This window comes from Python bivittatus, unplaced genomic scaffold, assembly GCF_059951505.1.
Source record: "Python bivittatus isolate LINGU-HERP-01145 unplaced genomic scaffold, Pbiv_v1 ctg000980_np1212, whole genome shotgun sequence".
Classification (NCBI taxonomy): domain Eukaryota; kingdom Metazoa; phylum Chordata; class Lepidosauria; order Squamata; family Pythonidae; genus Python; species Python bivittatus.
In genome coordinates, this window is record NW_028277125.1 from 66,006,123 (window position 1) to 66,026,221 (window position 20,099).

The 20,099-nt window shown below is 40.2% G+C and overlaps 1 protein-coding gene and 1 pseudogene across 2 annotated transcripts in view; both read left to right on the forward strand.

The window, feature by feature from the left end:
- The first annotated feature begins 695 nt into the window (after positions 1–695).
- The window catches only part of LRRC27 (leucine rich repeat containing 27), a 75,165-nt gene continuing 55,761 nt past the window's right edge, over positions 696–20,099 (forward strand). For both annotated transcript variants that reach the window (XM_088131942.1, XM_088131943.1), the window contains exons 1-4: positions 696–1,020; positions 7,089–7,360; positions 7,636–7,766; positions 10,063–10,121. In XM_088131942.1, coding sequence (XP_087988068.1) covers positions 7,151–7,360; positions 7,636–7,766; positions 10,063–10,121 — 400 coding nt within the window. In that variant the 5' untranslated portion in view covers positions 696–1,020; positions 7,089–7,150. The remainder of the gene's footprint in view (positions 1,021–7,088; positions 7,361–7,635; positions 7,767–10,062; positions 10,122–20,099) is intronic.
- On the forward strand, positions 11,335–14,772 carry LOC148213608 (large ribosomal subunit protein uL10m-like; annotated as a pseudogene).

The window sequence follows — 20,099 nt, forward strand, 5'->3', positions numbered from 1 at the left end:
TTAATGAGAAAAAAACATGAATTTGAGTGATTGCAGTATCGGGCTGCAACATAACAAAATTGAAAACAGCGAAGGGGGTCTGAATACTTTCCGAATGCACTGTATATTACCTTATCAGGCTGCTTTAAAAAGGTATAAAATTGTGATTCTGTTCAAGTCCTGTGAAAACTGAGAGACTTTGTTCAGGAAGAGTGCCTGAAAAGAGGCGGCAATTAAGTATACCGAAGGGGTGCTCCTTGCCCATGGAACCAACCCACAGGCAGGGCACTTTCAAGGGCAAAACAATGGCCAGTTTTAATGTTTTAAAGCCACGCTGGTACCAAAGTATGCTAAATCATTATGGGTGATGGCTTATCCTGAGAAGACGGTGGGGGAGGGATTCGAGGGCGAGCTGGTGCCTATCCAAATAAAAAGCTAGAAAATGATGTGGGGTGCTTTTTAAAGCTGCCAAAGACTGGCTTTTTGCAGCCTTCATTATTTTAGATCTCTGCCTAATTTAAAGCCGAGCGTGGGAGGAAGGGGGATCTGAGGCTATGAGGTGGCATTACTGGAGGTGTCCGGAGCGAGAACGTTCGGAGGGGGCGACAGACGGTGGGCGTGGCTGGGAAAAGAATCCAAAAGGCGGGGCGGCTGTCTACGCCTGCTCTCCCTCCTGCTCCCCCTCCCTTTCTGCGCTGTTTTCCCCGCGAGGCGAGCAGCGGGGAATCCCGTGCAAAATGCGAAGGCAGCCGAGGGCCCCCAACGTTCCTCCGCGGCCGCAGAAGCCGCCCCGCTCTCTCCCTCCCTCCCGGCGCCAGCGAGTCGAAAGGAGGCCACCTCCGGCGCTTCCCAGCAGCTTGAGGGTTGCTATGGCGACCCCGGCAGCTGCTTCCTGAGGCCTGTTTGTTGCCTTTTCGCCACGACATAAAGAAAAGGCGTGCGCCAATATATGCCCGGGGTGGGAGGCGAGGGGGCGGCTGAGTTGCAGAGGGGCAGTGGGCCTCCTCGGCGCAGCTGGCGGCCCTCGCACCACTCCGTGGAGTAAGTTGGTGAGAAAGGACGAGAGAAGCGAGGGCGGGGAGGAGGAGGAACGGAGGCTCATGGCAGTGGGAGGGTCTGCAAGCGAAGTCTCAGGCCGCGGGGAAGATGTCTTGCTGCTTTATTGTACCTCAACACGAACGCGCAGCATAAACATAAACGCATGCTAAAAATTAAATGGCAAAGGAAAAGAGGGTTTACCTTTTTCTCCGGGGTCTCTCTTCGACGCAGTGAGCACTTCGCGGGATGGGGTTGTGTCCATCCTGGGTGTAACTTAACTCCCCAGGCAAAAAAAAGTGATTTGCCGTTCAGAAAATTGCAGATTCTCATTTAGCGGCTCCAAAAGAATAGGCCAGCCCGCGTTCGGCAGAATCAAGCAGAATTGTAGACGGAGCAGAAGGGGGAGTGTGCCTTTGTGGGTGGGAGGGGGAGAGGGGCTGATGTCCCACCCAGCTTCACAGGTGGCAGGTGACCTACACAGAATTGCAGGGCCAAGAAAAAGCACATTGATTGCCAAGGAATTGTGTCTGGTGTGGTGCATATATGCATACATAGTACTGTATGCACAGGCATATATGATTGTGTGTGTGTGTGTGTGTGTACCTTCGGATTCGGTTTTTGATTCATGGCAACTGCTTAGACTAGTCCCTGGATTTTTCTTGGCAAGGTTTTTCAGAAGCGGTTTGCCACTGTCTCCTTAGAGCTGAGAGAGAATGATGGGCCCAAGTTTCATGGTCTCCCAGTGTCTAGCCTGATGCCTTAACCACTTCACCAAACTGGCTAAATATATATCATTAAATATGAATTACTTATTGTGTAAAAGGGAAGAGGCCAACAGCAATAGCAAAAGGAGCAACTTTAAAATTGGACTCTGGTATGCCTTTTTTCTGATAGTATTCAAATGAACAAAAACATGCCGCAACTTTGAATATCTCACTGATCTTGAAAGTAAGAGATGTTTGATGCTGATTTACAAAGAGTTTATAACTGTTGCCATAATTCCCATATCTTTCTCTGGTTTATGAGTAGAAATTTTCAAAAATGAGTCAAAATTGTATCTACCTTTTTGCCTTAGCATCCCTGAAAACTGTAGCATGCCAAAGTGTATGATCCAATTAAGTTGGCAATCTCCTACAAAGTTTCAGATAATGACCAATGCAGATTTTACAGATTAGTAATATCCTAGGATTTTTCCTCCTTCCTTTTCTGTTCTGCCCTCATTTTGTTTAACATCCATCCCTATGAAAAGTTTTAAGAACTCAATTCATAAGTTTATCTATTATGTTGTGACATTTAGATTGGTCCCAATTGTTATTGTTACACTATGGAGTTTGAATTACATAATTCTATGGTTCAGTGTTGTTACTAAAACAAAAGCACCTATCCAGTATCTCATAATAAATGTTGCTTACCAGCATGAGAATAATTTGAAAGATTAAAACAAAATCTAACTATTCTGGCATGTTTTCCAAGAATTCCAGAAATTAGCTAGTGTACATCAGTACACATGCTTTAAAGACTGTTACTGCAAGTAAAAATTTAAGAAAATTTTGTTCTTGTATGTTGTCAAACCTGACAACAAGGCTCTGAAGCTGATTGGGAATCTCATTAAAGAAAGATGGAACCAGGAAGCAAGAAATTAGTGATCTTATTTGTAGGGTATTTATCCTGTACACATTCCCTAGGTCCAGGAAAAAAAAAGACTGGTGTCTGTCAGATCTGTTCTTCAAATACATGATAGGACACCCTATCACAGTGCATGAATAAAAATAGGGAGTCAAAATTACTTCTCCTGCCTCCAACCTAGTAGCAGGATATAGTGAAGGACATATCCAGCACTTAGAGACTATAGCCTGAGGTTTTCATATACATCATTGGAAGGAGGATTGTTGAGAATTTATCTTTTATACTCACAACATTCCATTGCTTGTACTGAGTGAAACCAGCAAAAGAAACAAATGTAAATTAAGTGATTGAGGTAAGGGGTCTTATTATAGAACACGCATGATAGAAAAGGATGCTTTGAGTGGGTGGAATGAAGAAAAAATTATACTATGAATGGAAACAAGTAACAGCAATGCTGAGAATTCTGAAGTAGAGACCAAAGGAAATAGTTCTTACACGGGATGGCAAGAAGACTAAAGATAGTCCTTGTTTAATGACTGCCTCATACAGTGACTGTTCACAGTTACAGTAGTGGTGAAAAAGTAACTTTGCAACCAATCCTCACATTTACAACCTTTGCAGGTCTGTAAAGCAAAGGAAAGCTGAAGTAAGTTCATAAGCACAGATGCAGTTTCAGTTAGCAATCACTTTGCTTAATGACCACATTGCTGGTTCCAATTGTCGCTAAATGAGGACTACCAGTGCACCATATAAGCTAGAGAGATAAAACTCTTATTGCTTTAAAAAATGAAGAGTTCTTTCAAATTCCAATGGGGTTCTTTTCTGTTGAGGTTTGGGCCTGAAATTGGAACTAAATTTGTGACTGTCAGTCTCAATTTGGGGACTTCTGTTGGGAAAACTATTATTATTATTTTGAATATGTGCCATCAAGTTGTTGACTCTTAGTAACCACATTGGTAGATGTTCTCCATGATCTTTCAGCTCTTCCAGTGGTGCCCCATCGCCATTGTAACTGAGTTCATCTGCCTTGCTGCTTGTCATCTTCTCTTTCCTCCCACTTTTCCCAGCATTAGAGCCTTCTCCAGAGAGCTAGGTCTTTGCACAATGTGCCCAAAGTAGGATAATTTGAGCCTGATCATTTGTTCCTCAAAGGAGAACTCTAGATTGATTCACTGGATGACCCATTTGTTGATTTTCTTGGCTGTCCATGGTATTCTCAGGAGTCTTTTCCAACACCAAAGTTCAAAAGTGTCAATATTCTTCCTATCCTGTTTCTTCAGAGTCCAACTTTCACTTCCGTAAAATGTTGAGGGGAATACTGTAGCTTGCATGATTCTGATCTGTGTAGGTATAGACACATCACAGCATTTGAATAACCTTTCCAAAACAATAGGAGCAGTATAACTCTTGTTTTTCCTAGATCTCAATACCTTCTAATTCCATCAACTGTTCTGAAAAAAATGTCCATTTTATAGTGGTCCTATTCCCTCTTGGATAGCAGTTTCTACAAGTTGATGCTGGGGAGTTTCTATCTGACTCCATATCATTTATGTACTGAGGTTGCATAGATCTCCAACTTACCCCTGTGCTATTTAACAATTAAATTAAACTGGTGGATAAGGTTATTTGGACAAGTTCAGTGACATTACATTCCTAAACATTAAGTTTGTAGCTTAGGATACTTGGAGATCCATCTTTGTCGGTGAGATACAAATGTCCAATGTGACATGGAATACTTTTTTTCAGAAGAGGCAGGTATTCCAACCGTAATCCTCCGATAGTAATGGTCTGGTTTCAGTGATCTAATTTCTAATTACTTAGACTATTAAATACATTTTATGTAGATTTTATGCCTTTGAATCTGACTGTATTTTGTATTCAGCTAATACAAAATAATGATAGTGTACTGACTGAAACCTGGCATTATGATCATATTACATCAATATTATATCACCATTGTTGGTTCTTGCTTCATATCTAAATCCAATTTAAAGTGCTAGTGCTATCTATAAAGTTCTTCGTGCTTAGGAGCCCCAGTTTCGAAAGCATCACCTTTTCCTACCCATGGGTATCTAAGCTCAGCCAAGCCCTGTTGATCAGACTCCCTACTAACATGCTGAAATGTGGCAGATGGCCACCTAAGTGCAAGGTTTTTTCATTCATAGTCCCTGAAGTTTGGAAATACTTCACAGATACATGTCTGGTACATACTTTTCAGCTTTTTAAAATTCTTTCTTGCCATTCGCTGTATATTTCTGCTGCTATGCTATATTTTTATCTCTGATATTTTTAGCTTTTGTGATGCCTGTTTTAGCTTGCTACTTTTAAGCATTTATTATGATTTGGATTTTGTCTCAGAGATACTAGTTATAAGCTGGCTAATACATTTTAGAAGCAAATAATACACTGTTAGTATTTCAGATTTATGAAATTAAGCTAAATTCATAGTTTGAACAGTTCCCTATTACTTGAAAAGGTGGTGGCAAATATAAGGTTTGAAGTTATGATGGTGCTGAATGAAGGGATTTACAACTGGTCCTCAAAGTTCCGGCCATTGCAATGCACTTGCGGTCAGGTGAAGACAATTTGGGCCCATTTGCATTTACAACCACCTTTCGGCCACTTGCCTACCAGCTGCCCCCACTGCCCAGCCCTGCCTGCCGCCCCATTGTATGCCACTACTGTACCAGCCAGGGCCTTCTTTCATGCCGCCGCCTTTGCACCGCTGTAGGTGGGGCCTTTTCTCACACCCCAGCCAGGACCTTTGTTTACATGCCGGCCAGGGCCTCTGTTCACGCCCCACCCAGGGCCTCCTTTCGCACACAGGTGCAAAAGAAGGCCCCAGCTAAAAGGAGGCAATAGCCGACATGCGAACGGAGGCCCTGGGCAGGGTACCAATGGAGGCCCTGGCTGGTGCATGAGAGAAGCCCTGGGTGGTGTGCAAGAGAAGGTCCTGGCTGCACTGGCACAAAAGAAGGCCCCGGTTAGTACAGTAGTGGCGCACAGTGCAGCAGTGAGCAGGGCTGGGCAGCGGGAGCAGCTAGTGGCAGCGGGTAGGCAGGTGGCCAAAAGAACAGAGATTGGGGGGAGATAGGTGGATGGGGTGAGTTGAAGTGGAGGCAGTCCCTTATCTTTTTCCAAGAATGGCTTGGATCCAGGTGGGTTCTTGCCTAACGACCGCATGAGATTCACTCAACAACAGCAACTAGGATTGCCAGAACTGCCATTGCTGGAGTGGTCACATGACATATCACTTAACGATAGTGTCAATTAGAGTCATTAAGTGAGAACTACCTGTACCGCATAGTGTCAAAATGACTTGGTATCTTGGAGTTCAGTAATTAAACTAAAATGTGGAGTGTTAGAGATGTCCAAAAAAAAAAACAAAAAAACCCCAAGTCATGTTGTGACAGAGGCGTGGAGAGATGAAGGAATGTATGGAAGGCCCCTGAAAGAGGAGAGAATATCCACAGATACTGATGTTAGCTCCCAGCATTATATTATTGTCCACTCTGGTATGGTATCCAGTGTGAATGAAGATGAAGAGTTAGCTACCCTAGGACTTTTGAAATAAAAGGATAGGAGCAGGCTTTGCTGGTGTGTGATTTCAATGGCATTGACTTCAGTACCTTGCAGCCTATTAAACACAAGGTCAGTAAGGTGTAGATACTTATACAATGACTTGTGTCCCCTGTTTGTCTTTTGTTCTACCTGTTTTTTGTGTAAGAGGTAGTTAATCTCTGGTCCTTCCTTCTGCCTTTGCTATATAGGCACACATACAAGCAAGCATTCTTCTCTTGATTCTCCTCCTAATAGGAGGTAGCAAGCAAAGTGTTAGGCTCTTTTACCAACTCATGTTTTACTCTAAGTGAACCTTTCTGCTAAAGGTAAGAAACGTCTTCACTCATTCTTACTCAAGTTAGATTCCACTGATTTCACTGTTCAGGAGTGCAAAATGTTTCCCTTCAAATAGGACCTAGTGCCCAGAGTAGGCCTGGGGGCTCCAGTTAGGGGAAAAGAATGTCAGTTTGATCAGGTTTAGCAGCATGGGCCTGTGCCTTTTGACAGCTACAGTAATGAAGCCTCAAACAAATGCCATCTATTTATATAAGGCATACAACCTAAAACTTAGCAGAGGGGAAAAAAGACAGCACTGTCTTTTGATTTTTTTGGCATCTGACTTATAAGACCCATACATAGTCCAAATGCAATTATAATTTTGTCTTCTGTTCTGATCTGCTAGTGATACTAGCAATTCTGGAAGGTAATTCTTGTCAGCATTCAGTTCTCCAAAATTGCAGTATTAGAGCTAGCACCATAGTGAAGCAAGGAAGCCATTATTCCTTATTTAAGAAAAAAATATTCTATTAATGCTAAATGTATTTAGAAGCAATAGTATGTTTATGTTGTTGATTTACACATATCTATTTTTTGTTGTTTTTCAGTTTATTACTTATCTTTGGATAAAGAGCTGCTAGATTTCTGGTTTAGTCAAAGTTAATTAACAATGGAAGAAAAGTGGTATTACACAGAAAATGATGGCAGTGGAGATAACCTTCAAAATATTCAAAGGAGGAGTGATTCAGTTTCTAGTTCATCAAGGTGCATCCATGAGGCTCTTGAAAACCTTGGGTCAAATTCATCAGTTTCTTTGGATCTGAGTCGAAAAGACCTACAACATCTTACTACAGAAATATACAAATTATTTAACCTTAGAGTAAGTCTTTCAATGTTAACATATCTAATCATTAAAGGATGACTGAAAAAATAGATTATGTTTTCCCACTTTTTAAGATGTTGCAATAGAATAGACAAATTGCATTTTAAGATTACTGTATCCTTGGTAATCCTTTAAAATCACTTGAATAATTTCAACATTTTTTAGTATTTGGGGGGAAATTGTAACACACAAATTGTATATTAAGCAATGCAATCTCACAGGCCACATATCCCTCTCTCTCTCTCTCTGTCTCTCTCTCTCTCTGGTCTTAGCATTTACATCTGGAAGGAAATGCCCTTTCTGTAATTCCTGAAGATTTTTTTCAGAACCTGCCAAATCTTACTTGGTTAGATCTGCGTTATAACAAATTTAAAGAGCTTCCTTCTGAGATTGGATGCCACAAGTAAGTTTTCTGCTATATTATATGTCTACCATTTTTTTAAAAAAGGAATTTGTTGAATAGTTCATTTATTTATTTACTTATTTCTTAAATTTATATGCCACCCATTTCCCCTGGAGGGTGACTCTGGGTGGCTCACAATTAAAATCAAACATTAAAAACAGTAAAAATATAAATATCCATATTAAATTAGCTAAAAAATAATACTATATAAAGCAATTATTGCTTTATCATCAAGCAATTATTTATGATTAAATATTAACCCTAAAAGGGCAAAATATTAGAAGTACTTTTAGCACAGTTAACTAAGTGGTGATCTATCCTTTGATATCTCAACATTTTTTAAAAAATGTGTTAGTCTGTTTTTATTGTGAAGAAAAAGCAGCCAGGGTTCTTGTTCCAGGCAACATTCCATATCTGGTGTAGGACTGCAACTGTCTCCTTGTAATTCTCTGTTTCCTAACCTGGGCAACTTTGCAATGTGTGGACTTCAGCTTCTAGAATTCTTAACAATGGCCATGCTGGTTGGGGAATTCTGGTAATTGAAATCCACACATTGTAAAGTTGCCCAGTTTGGGAAGCACTGTTATAACCATACCCTTCAGCTGTTCTTTGTCCTCAGAATAGACTGGCCTGAGATACATTACGCAGTGCTACCTCCCCATTTAAGAAAGACAGGTACAGTTATTAAAAAAGTCCTAAAGTTTCTTCTCCATTGCTCTGACAAAATAGTAGTAGTAGTTGTAAATTATTGCCCACTGGTATTGCCTATCCAGTGATTTGGCAATTTCACAAAGCAATGAGCCACCAGCCTCTACAAAAATCAGCTTTGATGTAGGCTCAGGCTACATCAGGCTGAGCTCTGATTTGGAAGAGGCCATTACCAGTATCACTAATGAAGTGTGGGGCAACTAGTAATAGCAGCTGGGGTTAATTCTTAAATAGGAGATTGGTGCAGAGCCCTGATTTGAGTTGTAGTTTTTTTTTATTTGTGCCACATGGATGCATTTTTTTCATGATAAATAAGCATGCTTTTCAAAAAGCAAGAATAATGCATATACAGTAATATGTAGTTTTAAATAAATTAATTAAAAAATGGGAACAGATTTTTTTTCTTATTCAAGTGTCTGCCAACTTCTAGAAAGAAAGTGAGATCTGATGTTAATATCAAAAAAGACAGATAAGTGAGGGAAGCTGGCTCCTTTCCAAAACCATGCCACACCTATCCATATTCAGCATGGCAGAGATGTCCCACAATGAGTCATCTCCTGGAACAACCTGTACTGAATAGGCAAACTGAAGATTTTTGTAGAGGTTGGTGGCTCATTGCTTTGTGAAATTGCTCAGTTTCTGTGTTGGGCTTGCTTGTTTCTTCAGAAACAACTCAGTACTTAGGAAGCTTCTGGTTACTACTTTAGCACTGCATATCTAAGCTGTGACCCAGACATTGCCACTGCTGCTTGTAGAGCAATGTTGGCTTTATCTTGGGAAACAGTCTCTAGGGTTCCCAGCTGTGCTAAGAGCAATCACATGACATATATGCTGCCTCTCATCTCCTGAAGAAATCTGATGGCAATTGAAGTGAGTCCTAACATGTCATGATACTTCCCTGCAAACTCTTCCTTTTTTTGGCTTTGATACTAGAATTAAATTAGGCTAGGGGGAAAGCATCAAAATAATGGGCTGCAGAAAAATAGGGTCCACAGCGAGCTTTCTTCACTTACATTGTTTCTGTTCTTTCTCAGTTCACATATAAATACATGAAGAAAACAGCGTGAATATGTTTGTTGTGACTTTTTTTTTTTTTTGCATTTACTGCCAGTCTGGCATATATAATGTTTGAAATGGCTCTTAATGATAGAGTGAGGCTAATTTCAAATTATGCTCTCCTGATTTGTACAGCAGATAGATGATGGTGATGATGATGATGATGATGATGATGATGTAACGTTTTTATGGACTAAATATTTAAAATAATAACCCTTTGAAAAATCATTCTATAGCTGATATGACTAAATATATTTTCTAACTAGACATCTGAGGAGACATCATAGAAAGCATCTCCATCCTGTTGGCCCCTGATGTGGGCTAGGAATTGATAAACAGTATTCTTATACATGCACATATATTACATCATAATTCATTAATTAGATCCATTTAGATTCTTTCAGGAATCTACTCTTTCATTAAAATGGTATAAGAATATATACATTGTCTCTTATTTTCTTGACTAATCATATTTGTCATTTGAAATTCATTATATATTTAAATGTTTGTTATTTTCTTATTTATTAAAAAGGCAGTTGAAAACTCTTCTGTTAGAGAGAAATCCTATTAAAAGGCTGCCTGTGGAGCTTGGTAAGTATTCTGTCTTCTCAATAATATCTAGGTAAACTTAGCATACATATATTCCTTTCAAAATACTAATTCATATATTGACTTTTATTCTTCAGACTTTTATTCTTTCTCTTTCTGAGGATCTCATCAGTTCTATTCAGGCATGTCTTTCTTAGTCCTTCCTTTCTTCTTAACCTATTCACTGTTCTTTTAAATATTTGTTTTGCATTTTTATCCTCATTCATTCTCAATATGTGACCAAACCACTTCAATGTACTTATTTCGTACTGATCACCCATTTTAGTATTCAATCTACACTTACTCATAACCCACTCATTTTTGTTCCTATCTCTTCTTGTTTCATCTTCTTATTTTTTAATTCTAAAAATGTTTTCCCCAAGTTAATTGTTTTATTGAATTATAAAATGTGAATAATACATTATAGAATACAGATAATAACTAAAGACAGTGGTGTTTATACAAAAGAAACTAGAAATTGTTACCACTGTAATGATTTAGATAAATTAAACCTTTAAAGATGAGGAAAAAAGATTATATTGATGTTAAATATAATTTCTAAAATGTAATGATAAGGTTGCTTAAATTATACAATTAATGCTGAGTGTGACGTGGATAAACAGTTTCAAAATGCATTGAGTTATTTTATAATATGAGAAAATTGTTTATCTTTAAGCTTAATACTTAGTGCTAACATCTTTTAGTATTATTTAATGTTTTTATAAACACTAAAAAAGGGGGGAAGGAGCTGCATGGAAAAAGTAGATAGATATTTAATTTTTATCGTCCCCCTTCTTTATTCTCCAACCAATTTACAGTTTTCATAAACATTTAGACCCCCTAAAAACCATACAAGTAGTCCTCAACTTAGGATGGCAGTTGGGACTGGAATGTCCATCGCTAAGCGATGCAGTGGTAAAGCACAACCACATCGCTTAGCAACAGTATTCCCTGCAGTCCCGGTTGCCGTTGTTAACTGAATCCCACGGTCATTAGGCAAGGTAACTTCCTGCCAGCTTCCCATAATCAAAGTCAGTGGGGAAGCTGGCAGGAAGTTGCAACTCTCAGGCTGGCAGGCAGGTAAGTGGTTCCTGCTGGGTCCGCCAGAATATGAGGGGGTGCACAAGAGGCACGGCATGGGTTGGGGAGGGTGTGAGAGTGGTGCCGTGCGGATCAGGGAGAGTGTGCAAGGTGCAAGGGGCTGCTCAGGTGCTGCATGGGTCAGGGAGGGTGTGAAGGTGTGCGTAAGAGGCGCCACATAGATCAGGGAGGGTGTGCGAGAGGCGCTCTGTGGGTCAGGTAGGGTTCACAGGAGTGTGGATCAGGAAGGGTATGCGGGGGTGCATGAGTGATTGGCACGGCACAAGCGCAGAGGGGCAGGAGAGGGTGCAACTTGCAACCTTTTCTGTCAGCTTCCTCATTGACTTTCTGGGAAAGCCAGCAGGAAAGGTTGCAAATGGTGATCATGAGGCACCTGGCAACTGGTTGTAAGTGTGAACAGGTTGCCAAGCTCCCAATCGTGATCACGTAACCACAGAGTGCTGGGGCAGCTGGAACTCTGAGGACTGGTTGTAACCTCCATTCACTGTGTGCCATTGTAACTTGGAACAATTGCTGGCCGAATGGTCATAGGTCAAGGACTACCTATACAGACAATTTTTTGCCATTCTTGTGAGGTTTTCTCTGAGATTGAGAATGGCACCATTTGAAACAAGTAATTTATCTTGGGTAATATGTTCATTTTGATAATTGCACTTGATCCTAACCAGGAAGGCTTTAAATTTCTCCACATTTTGAGATCTTGTTTGATTTCTTGCCATAATTTGGTATAGTTATTTTGATACATTTCTTGATTATAACCTGTCAAATGGAAACCTAGGTATTTCACTGAATGGGTTATCTGACAGCCAGATTCTTCCTGCAAGAGATTAACTTCTCTTTGTTTTATCTTCTTAAGCAACCTGTTCTCATTCCACTTAACTATTTTCATGTTTCTCCTGACATTGTTCCCATCTCTCACTTCCATATACAGAAATGTGTTTTTATATATAGCCATTTTTGCTTCTTTTGACAAATACTTATCCATCACAAAATGCCATATACTCTCCACTGCATTTCTACCAGGATTTGCCCAACTTTTTTGTTTGTTTTTCTACCCTTAGTAAATAAAAGGTAGAAAAGTTCATCCACTTGATATAGTTTGTCTTCATTTATGTATTACTTGGAATCATTCTTTCCATTTTACCTGTCAAACACAATTATCTTGATCTTTAATACATTAATTCTCAGATCCATATTCCTTATGGCATCAGGCAAATATTTGCTGCAAATAATTCAGCTTCTCAGCCAACAATGTGTCACTGTCTGCATACAAATGTGCACACATATTCACATCCCTAACACACTTCTAATGTTACCACAAGCATTCCTTACACATTTATCTATAAATATATTAAACAATCAAAGGGAAATCAAACCTCTTTATCTTAATCCTTTCTCAGTCTTTACCTATTCATTAAGCATTCCATTTATTCTCATGCATGCATTATTTCCATCATCTTCTTACATTTAGCAACTAGCTAAATTAAATATCCCTATTTGCATTACAGGTGATCCTTGGGTTACAACCACTCATTCAGTGACTGTTCAAACTTACGATGGCACTGAATGAGTGGTAGCTATGACCAGTCCTCAGAGTTCCGGCCATTGCAGCATCCCCATGGTCACATGATCTCAAGCCAGGCCATGGGTGGCCAGCTCATGATTACAACGTTGCAATGAGCCATGGTCACATGATCACAATTTCTGATATTCCCTGCTGGCTTCCCATAAGCAAATCAATGTGGAAGCCAGTCAGAAGTCGCAGTCATGTGAGGTCCTCACTTAACAACGTGCACAGTCCTCACTTAATGACAGCAGTCGGGACTGCCAGAACTGCCATCACTAAGTGGTGCAGTCATGTGACTGTGTCACTTAGCAATGGAAATTCTGGTCCCAATTGCCATCATAACCGGAGGACCACTTATATATGTTCCTTAATTCAAACCTATTCATTTTATCATACTTTCTCTGAATCAACACAAACAAAATAAAAGTTCTTTCTCACATTTATTCATTTTTCAATTACCTGCTGAATCTCAACTGTCTGGCATAAAGCCACACTGCACTTCCCAAATTTTTCTTCCAGTTGTCAAGCACAGATGGAGCTTTGACACACACATTGAAGAAGTTGCACAGCCACTACATATGCAAGCCAAATCAATATTTTACATTTCTCTTATGGCAGACTCACCATCTTTCAATATTCTGAAAAATTTTCTTGATGTTTTTTCTTGATGTTTATAGTATTCATTTCAACTCCACTTTCTAACATATCACATTTCACATCAAAATGCTCTCTCCAGCCTTCCCTCAGTTTCATCCCAAATAATTTCATCACTTTTATTGCTATTTTCATTAACTCATTTGGAGACTTCTTGTTTAGCCTTTTTACCCACTTTCATTTTTTAAACTTTCCATCAAAATTCTTCTCTATCTTCTCTGCTTCTTTTAATCTTAATTGTTCCTTCTCTCTTTGACTATAATCTTTGCAACCCACTTTTCCGACTACACACATAATGCAGTATCTTTTTTGTTCTTTTATCCACACCTTCTCAAGACAGCTGCTGTTACTGGTTAGTGTAAAAGGGTTTGTAAACCAGCTATCTGCCTACCCTTCAGCTCATCCTCCATGGCTCCAAAGCTATCTGTCAACCCTTCAAGGTAGACCAGACTTGGAAGCCAAAGTTATGAATATTAAAGCTACGTTTATTATAGGGTTACAGTGACAGAATCTTGCAACTCTGAAAGTGCCTTCCCCCTCCCTGCCTTTATCTACAAGAGAACTAGGGAAGGTCAAGTCTGAGACATTTTCTCAAATTACATTTCTGCTTTGGACTCAGATTTCTCTTATCTGACCATTGTCTTGGTCCAGCTCTTCCTCCTGTTCCTCAAGGTTATTCTCTTATCCCATTACACTATCACGCATCACTGGAAACCTGTGCACATTATGAGGGAGAAGCTGATGGCAGTGACTGAGCACATCCCACCAAAACTTTGGTTTCAGAATCATGTATGAAGCCCCATGTCATTCTTCCTAAGGAAGAGAATGGCTATGAAATACTGTTGCTGCTGCAAGTGAAATAAGCATTCCTTGAGAATAAAATAATCAATGTGTGCCAATACAATTATATACATGGAAACATTGGCTCCAAAAATATAATATTCATGTCGCATTTTCCCCATTGAGATGTAATTCATTTGGGGGGGGGGAATCCAAATATAAGAATCTTCTTCTCTTTGTGGACTGCAACCTTCTAATTGTTAGTATGGAAACAAGTCCCCAGGAAATACTGCAAGTCCTAAAGTATGTGCTGCAGATTGATATCCTAGGAGTTTACATTGACAATGCTGTCCTAAGCAAAAAAAGCCTTTATAGATTATGTTAAGATGCTAACCATAACAACTGCCCAAGGGAAAGAGCTGGTGACATTTCACATTTCTGCAGTATGGTCCTGCTCACTTGAGTTTCTTGCTGGACCAATATGTTCAACAGCAAAGTGAAACAGTTCAAGAAAAGCAGATGGGAACTTCAATCAAGTTGGAAGGCCTTTGATTCTTCAATGTGAAAATGCCATAAATTTGTTGCATGTCCATGATTTGGGTGAGAGGAATTAGTATGATCAATAAAATTCTGTGTATCAGTTACATTAAGAGGAAAAGAAAGAGGACAAGGTCATGAATAATTGCCCTATGGAAGTCAAATCAATAATTGATTCTTCTCCTCCCTTCTCCTCCTCCTCCTCCTGCTCCTTCTTTGCCTTCAAGTCAGTGTTGACTCCTGACAACTGCCTGGACCAGTACCTGCAGTTTTCTTGGCAGGATTTTTGGACGTGGTTTGCCATTGCCTTCTTCCTAGGATTAAGAGAGAGTGAATGGCCCAAGGTCACCTAGCTGGCTTTGTGCCTAAGGGCAGGACTCAAACTCATAGTCCCTAGTCTGGTGCCTTAACACCAAACTGGCTCTCAATTCAAATCTATACTGATATGTATATTTCAGCAAGTATGGAAGCATCCCCAAAGATTAAGTACCCAAATGGAAGTCTGTTACCATATAATAGACTGGGAACTAAAGAAACTATGTACAGTGGTACCTCTACTTATGAACGCCCCTACTTACGAAATTTTCGAGATACGATCAGCTCCGGCCCCAAAAATTTACCTCTACTTACGAACTCGCCTCGACTTACGAACCGGATCCGCGGCCATTTTCCGCCCGTTCCACGTGGTCCGCGGCCATTTTCCGCCCGTTCCACGTGGTCCGCGGCCATTTTCCACCCGTTCCACGTGGTCCGCGGCCATTTTCCACCCGTTCCACATGGTCCACGGCCATTTTTCCACCCATGCCACATGGTCTGCGGCCATTTTCCGCCCTGCTTTGTGGTCCGCGGCCATCTTCTGCCCGTTCCACGTGGTCCACGGCCATTTTCCGCCTGTTCCACGTGGTCCACGGCCATTTTCCGCCTGTTCCACGTGGTCCGCAGCCATTTTTCCGCCCGTTCCACGTGGTCCACGGCCATTTTCCGCCCATTCCACGTGGTCCGCGGCCATTTTTCCGCACCTGACGCGTGGTCCGTGGACACCGGAACGGATTAATGGTAATTACATTGAACCTTATGGGAAAATTTACTTCAACTTGCGACCAACTCGACTTGCGATCAGAGTCACGGAACGGATTAAGTTCGTAAGTAGAGGTACCACTGTATTTAATTCAGCCCTATGCTTTTTGTCATGGTACAACCTCCTAAAATTTAGTACTTAAAGAATTGTATTAAATAGGGTGGAATAAAAGTGCACTTAATGAAGAACATTATCAAGGTAATTCCCAAATTTTCTAGCCTAAGCTAGTTTCTCTCACACGTTCCTCGTATTTAATTAATTGGATTAGAGGGAAAGCCAAATTATATTTGTATTTTAAAAATCTACAGAAATTATTTGTTTAGAAAGTACATAAGGTGGAGTGAAGAGAATGTAGAAGTGTTGATGCCCTTGAGTCAAGCTTGAGTCCTAGTAACATGCAGTTTTTTCAGCAACATTACAGAAGTGATTTGCTATGCCTGTCCAGGATGTTTTTCAACTTCCTAGTCTAGCCTACCCTCCTGGTATTCTCTGATGGTCACACATCTAAGTATTAAGCAGGCCCAAACCTGCTTAGCATTTAAGCCCAGACAAGGTCAATCAAGTTCTGGCATCTGCTGTTATAAACAGACTGTTGGTGAATGGCTTGTTTTCACAATTAAGACACCTTTTGTATCAGAGTTAAGTTCCAACCTTACTCATTAGATGTAGAAACAGCTTAAACCACCATACACACACGCACACACATACATACATACATAACAAGAAGTCATAGAAAATATCCAGATTCTTAAGAGCTAGGGCATCCCTGAGGTAACTGATTTTTCAAAATTTGAAACTGTCTCCTTTCTTACTCAGTCTATTGCTCAGATATAGACCTTTGTGCTAAGTTCGACACATATTATGCCGACATACATTTAAAATGTTTCTAATATATTCACCTCATATATTATACATTAAGGAACATTTTAACATTACCGCTATGCAAGATTCATTGGTATTATGTGCAAAAAATATATATAAATATTTCATTTTCTTATATTACTAAATGGTGCTGTAGGAGCCTTGTATTTTCCTAAGACAGTATTTCTATAAGAGCAGCAAGGTCCACAGGCGGATATTTTTGTATTATATCAGAAGTTAGAATACTCATGAGAATGAATAAGAGCAGTGTAGAAAAAGGGAAAGAGGCACAGAAAGTGTGAAACTGGGAATAACAAAATTACTGCTTGTATTACTGCTGAGGAATATTCCTGAAAAGAAAATTTGTTTTACAACATTCTTAATAGGGTTTAATTGACAGCAATTTAGAATAAGGGAAACCTGATAAGAAAGATATTTGTCTTCCAGCACTGTTTTTGCAGCAATAATTTATATACAAATATACCTGTAATCATGAATAAAATACAGACTAATGCAGAATATTAAGTACTACACTTTCAGAAATTAAGAGCAAAACCGTGGAAATAGTAATCAGTCAAGCTGTGAGTGGACATTTTAAAATACCATTTTGAACACAGTGTGAAAAATATGTTATTGGCTGCATTATGATCTTGGCAGTTTTCATATAGTTTTCCCCAAACTTACATTGGTTCTGTTTACTTTATATTACCCAGATGTATTTGTGCTGTAACATTTTTCTTAATGAAATTAAACTGCCTTTTGTAAAAAGAAAAAAATATATGTTGTAGCCAAGTATATTTGAAATCTAGGTGTAATATAATTAAGACGTTTTTTCAATATACTTTTTATCCAAATGTGATAAGTGCAATGGAAAATGAAGAACTGTAGATAAAAGAGTAGATTTTGGTCTTAATAATAATTCTAATCTACTTCTATCCCACTCTCATTCTCAAGGGACATTTATTATATACTTATCATGACTCATTAAGAAATGTTTACAAGGGATCCAGACAGTGTTATCTTTTATCTGAAACCTTGTGTTTTCTCATATCTAGAGAAAGGAAGAATAGCTGCACAGTATCTTTTGATTCAAAGCTCTAGGAGCTACCTATCTGGGAGCACCCTCTTTTTACAGGGCATGCTGCTGATTAAAACAATATTTTCATTGATTTCATGGAAGCAGGGACATGCATTTATTAAAAATAGATAGCATAAACATTAAATACAGCAAAGATATTTCGTTTTTCTACTAGTGATAAGGGAATTTCCTGCCCTCTGGTGGAGACATCTGTGAAAAACAGGTGGGAATGATAGCGTAGGCCATATATGCCCCACTGCCTTAGATTGGGCCTACCACCTCCCCAGTTACTCAGTTAAATAAGTGCTTAGTCGGAAGAGCAAAGTGACTAGGCCTAGAGCATAAAGGAAATTAGACTGCTTCTGCCAAACTCTAGAAAGTAAGGGATTCAAATAGACTGCCTTCCTCTTGTACTACTCTAACATTTGGAATGCCCATGAGGAGTTTTAGGCTTCCTCAAATCCTCCACTGACGCTGCAAAGACTCACAGAGACACAGAGATTCAGGTACAAACATATTACACACTGCCAACTATATTTTCAAGTTGTTGCCATGCCTATTTCTCAAAGCCTCTCTGCCTTCTGGAGTTACATATAGCTGGGCACAGTCCAGCAGTCAGGATAGAAATAGATTCTACAGGGTCTGTTTGATATGTAGGGTAGTTTTATCAGGTGTCTATACAGCGGTAATACTGTAGGTGCTGTACAGAATTAGTCCTGAACAGTCTCGCCTTGACTGCCTATTACAAGGAGTTCCTTTATATATTGAGGAGCTCCAGGAGATAAAAATGGATGAAGGGACTCCTAAGATACTAGGATGACATCCAGAAAGATTGTGTTTGTAGGTGTTTGGAGTTAAATGGAGTTTGGTGTTTTGCTTGCTTTTAAAGTTGTGGAAGATATGGTAGATCACTGTGTGCACAGACTTTTTTAAGGACTTCAAAAAAATCTTACATCTTCCTTGCTTGGAGGTGGTCCCAGCAGCAGTAATGGTGGCCTGCACCAGATGAGCAGCAGATGGAGATGGAAGCTGGCACAGCACAGTCTGAGAATTAGCAGCCCGAAGCTGTGTGAATTGACTTCACCAGCAGTTTCTTCTGCTCTGTGAGTTTCTACTTTGCTAGCTCACAGATAACCCTAGAGTGGGGTCAGAGGGTCCCATTCTTGCGTGTGCCAGCAGCTAAGCAGAACAGATTTGACTAGAGTTTCTTCGTCTCTTCCATCTGGACAAATGGGACCAGCTTGCCAAAGGAGTGCTGATGGTTGCCTTACCTCTTAAGAAGTTTTTTTTGAGGAGAAGCACCTGGAGGGAGCTGGGGTGATAAGAGTGGATCAAGTTGAGGGACTGCTTGTTATTACCCAAGCCCCATAGCTGCTCTGGAGTTTTGCCCTCTATACCCAAATTAGATGGTTGATCTATCCTACTGGGCATTTTCCAGATTTTCATTTTTCCATTTTGTACAGTCTATGGCTTGAGACTGTCTTGAAGGAGACTGGCCTGGTGTGATTTACAACCCTATTCAGACTGTCTGAAATGGGGTCCAGAGATGGAAGGAGAGAGGATGGTATATGGGGATGGATGGGTGGTAAATGGGAGTGGTTAGTGACCTACAGCAATTGTTTTACCACCATGTTGCTGAGTGTCTGAGTGCAGGAGCAGCCAGGAGAAGGTATGTTATCTGCCATGGGGGATGAGAGCCTCTCTGAGGGAGATTAAATACTGTATGTTCTTTAGCGTGCGAGGCGGATAGCTTGGGATGAAATTGGGGGAGGAGAGAGTGATTCCATCAAGGTTATGATATATGAGTGGGTCAGCCACTTGTGGGGAAAACAAGTCTGGTGACTTAGAGCTGTCCTGCCTTCCAGCCCTCAGTAGATCAGGTCATCAGATTCTTGATGCCAGGCCAGTATGTAATAAAACTGCCCTCATCCATAATTGACTGTGGATGAGGCAGTCCACTTGCTGTGTGTAACTAGGCTTGAGTAGCCCAGGAGAGAAGAGGCCCTTTCTCATAGATATGCCCATCTGGGTTTCAGCTATGAAGCCATGGTAGTGGTGGTGGTGGTGGTACAGTTGTCATCCATAAGACTTTAATGACTTTCAGAGTTTCTGCTTTCCAGATAATCAGGTAGGAGGCCCTGGCTAAAGTTGAGCTCTAGGGAACAGTTGGAACTGAAAGAACAGTTGGAGCAGTTGGAATTGAAAGAACATCACGGTGACAGGCATGGGCATATAATGGTGGGAAATTGGCAACGGGCCATTCTTGTCTTATACCAGTTCTGTGTTCCAGCTTCCTGAACTCAACCCCTATTCTTGGTCAGCAGA